The sequence below is a fragment of the Geospiza fortis genome, unplaced genomic scaffold, assembly GCF_000277835.1.
Source record: "Geospiza fortis unplaced genomic scaffold, GeoFor_1.0 scaffold412, whole genome shotgun sequence".
In the NCBI taxonomy this organism is placed as follows: Eukaryota; Metazoa; Chordata; class Aves; order Passeriformes; family Thraupidae; genus Geospiza; species Geospiza fortis.
This window is the reverse complement of record NW_005054504.1, coordinates 694958-701620: the sequence shown is the minus strand read 5'-3', so window position 1 is coordinate 701620 and position 6663 is coordinate 694958. Positions and strand designations below refer to the sequence as shown.

At 61.6% G+C, this 6663-nt stretch overlaps 1 protein-coding gene across 1 annotated transcript in view; it reads left to right on the top strand.

The window, feature by feature from the left end:
- Window positions 1-876: 876 nt before the first annotated feature.
- NHSL2 (NHS like 2) overlaps window positions 877-6663 on the top strand; it is a 12724-nt gene continuing 6937 nt past the window's right edge. The window contains 1 exon segment of the mRNA XM_031063421.1: window positions 877-988. Coding sequence (XP_030919281.1) covers window positions 946-988 — 43 coding nt within the window. The 5' untranslated portion in view covers window positions 877-945.

Sequence of the window (6663 nt, the reverse complement as noted above, 5' to 3'; positions counted from 1 at the left end):
AAGCTTCCATGCAGAGATGTGGCAGCAGATCCAGGCTGGAGCTTATCTGCTAAGGGGAGGGAGCTGAGGCTCCATAAGGAGCAGCCCTGTGGTGGGTGTGGGTCGCTGCTGGTGTGGGATATTCCTGAATGAAGCCTGTGCTTGGGGCAGCATTCTTGGCTCTCCTGCAGCCCTGGCTCCCAGGAGCCTCCATCCTCTGGGAGAAGCCAGCTCAGCTTTACAAAGCCCTGGGGCACTGGGAAAGTGGTCCCCAAGGAGCCTTTGCTCCAGACTTTGGAAGGAGCTGAAGTGAGATGAAGCTCTGGGAGCTCTGGCAGCTCCCAGGTCAGAGCCAGGGGGTTCGGAAGGGCCCCTGGTTTTGGTAGCTCTAAGGACTGGACGAGCTGGCGGGCCGCAGTTCAGCCCGGCCGGGGACAGCCACAGGCTCCAGGTGCTCCTTTCCCCACAAGGAGGCTTGTGGGTGCTCCATGTAGGAACAGCCATGCTCTGCTGAGAGGACAGGGACCCACATGCTGTGTCCCCCCAGGTCACCCACCACTCTCAGATGGTGCTCCAGCCACAGCCAGGGGATATTTTGGTTCCATGACCCTGTCCAGCTTGGAGAGTCCTTCTGTCCTGGCTATAGTATCCCTCTCCAGGTGCTGCAGCAGGGATGTGCACAGAGGGATGTGCATTCCTGGGTGGCCCGCTGTGAGGGCGGGTGGATGTGGGATGGGCTGTGCAGAGTCGCGGTCCCTCCACCATCCTTCCCCGGGGAAGGAAGAGGGGCCGGGGCCAGGACAATGGGCTGTGGCGCTGACTCAAACAGTCAGTTCCTGGTCGCTTCCTCTCCCCACTGGAGCGGGAGGCAGTGAGGACGGGGGGGAAGCTCAGTTCTCTCGGCTTGTTTTGAGGCAGGAGCTCCTGGGTGGCCCGAGCGAGCGGGCTCCCCCAGCACTCACAGCCATGGCCAAGGTGGAGTGGCTCCTGGCACCCTGGCAGCGGGCAGGTAAGGCAGGCAGCAGGGGAGGGCTGAGGCGCGCAGTGGGGGTGGTGGGATCTGCAGGCACTGCTCACTCTGCAGGGCAGGACCCCGGGCTGGGGGCAGCTCTTGGGCACAGACCCTCTGGAGGCCATGCAATAGCCCCTGGGGTCAGGGCTGTCCAGCAGTACCAGTCTTGTGCCACCTTCCCCAGACTGACTTGAGCTGCGGAGTGTCCCTGTCCCTTTTAAATCCTTCTGCCATACCCCAGCCTTTCTCTGGGGGTGTCCTTTCTCTGACAAAGCAAGAGAATGACTGAGACTCCCAGCCCACGTGTCCCACTGACCACTCACTCATCAGTCCTGTGGGGACAGGTCCTGCCTGTCCCGGTGGTTCTGTGCCCTCCTGGCAGCTTCCACGTGCTGCTGACAGCAGGGGGGAGGACCATGGGACCATGGACCGTGGGTTGGCACAAACATCACAGACACCCAGGACCTTCGCTGTTGTCACTGCTCTCAGTCCTGCTGTAGCTGATTTCAGGTCTCAGGCCCCTTTGTCCCAGGACCTCTGGCCACATTCCCCTCTCAGGCGACTTCCTCACATTGTCCCGGCCCCGCGGAGTGTAAAACCAGCTGGGCACAGGGGAAGCCATGCTTTCCTGGAAGCAGCCTCTGGCACAGGCAGCCCACACTGGGGAGAGTGGTGAGCACTGCCTGGGCTTCCAAGTGCCACCAAACAGTCCCAGCCAGGCTGGGACATCACCGTGGGAAGGCTGGCGGGCAGCCAGCCACGGCCACCCTGTGCCCAGTGGTTCCTTTGGCCATGATGCAGCGATGTTGGGCTGCCAGAGCTGGCTGGGTCTGACAGGTTGCCATGCCAGGCTTCCTGAGGCTCTCAGGAAAGATTTGTGGCTGGAGTTTTGCTGGGAAGCATGGGAAAGTGAGGGTTGCAGTATGAGGAGGCTGCCAGGCTCCCAGGGAGCCACAGCAGGGCTGGGAGAGGGCTCTTGGCACTGGTCCTACTGCCCATGGTGGAGGGCTTGGTGCAGGAATCTGGGTCCAGCCAGACTCTGGGGCTCCAGTGCCTGCCCCAGTGCAGCTGCTCTGGCCCTGGGAGCAGTGGATCTCAGCCCCTTGTCAGGGAGCAGCCTGAGTCCACCTTGGCTGGCATGGTCCCGGGCCAAGCCCTGCTGCCAGCACAGCTGCGGGCGGTTCCCATCCCCACAGCATGGGCGAATGGCACAGTGGGTTCCTCCTGGGCCAGGCTCTCTGGCCAAATCCTGCAGCACACACACCTCCCCTCCTGCCAAAACTCCCTGACCAGGGCCCATCGCACTGCTGGGACTGAATGTCCTTGTACACTGCAGCTCTGAGTCCCACCAACGGACAGGGACCTTATTGACTGGTTTGCTGCTAGTGGTTTTCATAGAAACCTCACATAATCCAGCCTTCTCCCCATGAGCTAAGGGACCCCCACAGCTGTCAAATCTGCCCTGCCACCAGCAACTTCTGCAGTGCCCTTGTCTCCCATCAGTACAAAAACAACTGATTCCTTGTTAGACAAGGAGCTTGGAGGAGCCGAAAACCTCAGGCAGATCGGGTGTGTCGAGACAGTGCTGTTTCTCAGTGCCTCTGGTCCTGCTGGGCACCTGCGTGGGAGCACGGGGATGTGCTGTACCAGAGGCCTGGCATGGCCAAGCTGGGGTCTGGGCATGGCACCCCTGAAAGGCTTCCTGCCCCTCTGGCCTCAACCACCAGCAAGTCAGACACCTGTGCAGGTGGCCCTGCCTCGCTGGGGGATTGAAGCTGTGCCACCAGACATGTGGCAGTGGGAAGTGTCCTGGAGAGGATCAGATTTGGAGAGGGCATAGTCTCTTGGCTTCCCCAGTGAGGGCTCATCCCAGGCACAGCATGTGCAAGTGGCACACGGGGCAGGTCTGCTCAGTGAGCACCGCTGCCTTGTGGCATTGGGCCTGGGGGTCTCTTCAGGATTTCATTCAGACCTGGGTGGGCATCCGGCCCTGGGGCTGCCGTTGCACGCAGACGCGCCTCCCCATCCCGCAGGGAGCCGGTCCGGCAGGTCCGGTTCGGCAGGGGGTGAGCTTGGGACAGGAGGTGTTTCTGCGGCCGCTGCCAGCTCCCTCTGTGTGCTCGTTTCACTTCCTCTCCGCTCGCCGTGGAGCAGCATGCGCCTGGCTCGTACCACGGGAATGTCCCCAAGCCGCACGCGCCGGCAACGAGCAGCCCAGGATCGAGGGCAGGCCGGGCACTCGCTTGAAGCTGGTGGCACACGGTGCCGGCACTGCGGCACACGGCTCCGGCCGCGGGCTCGGGGTGCTCTCAGGATCGGTCTCGGCCCCCAGGTTCACTGCCCTCGCCCTCCGGCGTGCTCGGTGCTCCGGACCCGCGGCGGCAGCTGCCGCTGTGCCTGTACCCGTTGCCATGGCTGCTCTGCTGATGGCGCATCGCCTGCTGCTGCCGTTACATCATTCCTGACAGTGCTCCACGCTGGCAGAGGGTCCGAGCGGCTCCAGACGTGCCCCCGGCACCTCCTGCACGTGGGGAGCGAGCCTGAGAGGCAGAAGTTTGGCAGTGAATTCAAGCGAGAGGCATCGTTTCACAGGAGCTTCAGCCTGGATTGAAACAGCTCTGATGGCTCTGTCAAATATCTCCTTGTGGATTCGGGATGCCTGGGCTGTGGGTGAGTAGGGATGCTGGCATGGAGCAGGGGTGACTCAGGAGATACGGAGGGGCTGGGGATCCTGCAGGGATGCCGTTCTTGCAGGAGAGAGTAGAGCTCAGCTCCCCTTCAAGCAAACTGCCCTGGAATTCAGCTTCAGTCCTTGTGTACCTGCCATGGCCACAACACCCTGAGCCTGGACACTGGCTCACACTCAGCAGGACTCCGAGGCAGCAGCATCTGCTGCAGCTGATGGTGCTGACTCTGGGAACATTCCAGGCAGATGTCCATTGGCAGGCAGGGTAGGGGATGCTGGCTGCTCCTCTCTGCATGCCCTGGGGCCAGGAGGGCGCCTGTTGCCAGCAGGGAGTATGGTGAACCCTCCACCACATATGCCTCAGTTTCCCTCTGCAGCAAGGCTGGCCAGGCTCAGGTCTAGGCTGCTGGGCTTGGTGGGATGGAGCTGTCCCTCTGGCTCTGCTGTCCCAGGATGCCTTCATCTCCTGCAGGCATTTGCCGCGGGGTGGGAGCCCCTCAGAGGTATTTTGTGCTCTGAGTCTGTCGCTGATAAGCGTGGTAGGAGGGTCACTGCCAAGGGCATTGGCTTGGCTCAGCTCCACTATCCCGGCCAGCCACTGGCTCCTCTTGCCGGACACTCCCGCTTGGCTGGGGCATCCCGTGCCCACAGATGGGTGTGGCAGCCTGGCTTCCTTGGACACCTAAAACCTGCCCTTGTACTGAGCCTGCATCAGGCTGCTCCCAAATACTGCCTGTCCCTCGGGAGCACTGTGGCAGTGAATCAGGACTGCTGGCTCCTTACATCCCATCGCCATGCTGTGCTTGGCTTGGCGTGCTGCTCCCAAAACACCCTCAGAGCCACTGTTCACGAAGCACCCTCAGAGTGGCTGCTCCCAGGGAGCCAAAGCCTCAGGGTGCTGCTCACTCTGGCACAGTGCTGTCCTTGCAGTGCACGTTTGGGCCATCTGGGCACCAGGAGATCAGCTCATCGGTTCTTGCCCCCACCCCTTCTCCGCTGCTGGGGAGATGGAGCCCACGATGCCTATGCCTTGGTGATGCCAGCACCTTGGCAATGCCAGCAGCCCAGCAGTGCCTGCACCACAGCCCACACCAGCTCAGGACTGCACTGTGTCACTCACAGTCCCCACTCACAGTCCCAAATAAGCATGTGTCAGCAAAGAGGGGAAGGCTCCACAGGGGAGGACCCCCGGCACTGCGTGTTCCCTTCTGACCGAAGCTGCCCCTAGGCGGGGCAGGGTGCTGGGCGTGGGTGCTGCCACGTTTCCGCCGCGCCCAGGGCGGCCCCGGGTTTGGTGCTGTGGTTTCCCCACGTGGTCGGCGCCCGAGGTGGGTGGCAGGGGTGACTCGGCAGCAGGGCCGAGGAGCAGAGGTGAGCTCTCGTAGTCCGGGCACAGCATCAGGGGCTTGGAGAGCTGCAGGGGCAGCAGGGGCTGCTCAGGATGTCCCTGAGCCCTTGGTGGGGGGTGGCTGCAGGGGGGTATATGGGCAGAAGGTGAGGAGCATCACCTGTGCTGAGGCCAAAGGCTGGGGCTGCGTGAGCCAGGCAGGGGGTGCAGCAAGCCAGGATTTGGGGTGCGCCATTGGGCTGTTCTCAGAAATGACAGGGCAGCACTGGATCCCCCACCTCCCCAAAACCAGCAGGTTGTGGGGTCTGGAGTCTGCAGAGGGGAAGGTGTGGTCTCTGCCCCTGGCACTGGGGGTCAGGTTTTTGGGGAGATGTCCAACCTTACCCTGTGCATGGCACACACATGCACACATGCGCCCCAACACCTCTTGGTTGGTATGGAAACAAGTCAAATTATTTAGAGGAGGAGGAATGGGAAAAAAAAAAAGGAAAAAAACCCAGTGTTCCCAGTGTTAAGGCCCGTCGTTATGGAAACAAATCATAAGAGTAACTAGGGTGGGGACATGGCACCTTGCTTTGGGTGCTGGGCATTGTGCAGGCTTCATCAGCTGGGGGAACGGTGGGCATGAGGGCACCCAGGGGCACAGGTGTTGTAGGCAGGAGGGCATCTGGGGGCAGGATGGCACCAGAGCAGCAGGGGGGATGCTTATGATGAAGTGCAGATCAGCTGGACCACAGCTGCCTGACCAATGGGGGCTGAGGGTAATGTGGCTTGTGCTAGGGGTCCCACGCATGTTTTGGGGCCATTCCCCTTCCCAGGTATGTGGGATTGCTTCCGCTGCCTCAGCTGGGGCCTGGCACAGAGCAGGCTTTGGCAGCAGGGCAGTGGTGTGTTCCTGGGGCCGGGCACTGTGCTGCAGGTGGTGGAGGGGAAGTGTTTGTCACACACTGGTAGTCAGAGCGTCTCAGCTGATGGGGATGGGGACAAGACCATGCAGCGGAGGATGAGCCCTAAATCTCCAGGGATGACACCCTGGTCATCCATATTCCTGTGTAAAGCTCACAGAGACCCACTCTGTGCCTGACAGGGTATGGGTCCCTTTGGAGGCAGTGTGCCAGTGGTGGCACTCCCTTGAATCCATGCTTGGTACAAACCCACATCCACTCAGAGCAGCGCAGCCAGGGCTGCAGTGTTCCCATGGCAAAGCATGTTTGTGGGAGCAGCGCTCAGATCCCCACAGAGCCAGATCTGCTGAGCCCAGATCCTGCTCCCAGGGACTTTTCCACCCATCAGGGTGTTTCAGAGGGTCTGAGCAATCCTCACAGAGGTTTCCTTCCCTGGAGAGCTTTGGGGGTGTCCATGCCAGGGAAGGGCATGTGGGCCCCAAGCTGCAGTGCAGTGGAAGTGGTGGGTCCCTAGCTCCTGCCTTTCAGTTGCAACTTCTGCTCCTCCACAGCCAGGATGTTGCTCCACCAGAGCATGCAGCGTTTCCTGCGCCCGGGCGCGGTTAGGCACGGGTGGCAGGGCTGGCTTCCTTCCCCAATTTCAGCCAGCTCCCTTCTTGGCAGCCCTCAGGGACAGCATCCAGTCCCCAAAGTGGTGGCAGCAATGAGGGCTGGTCCCAGCAGGCAGCAGCCT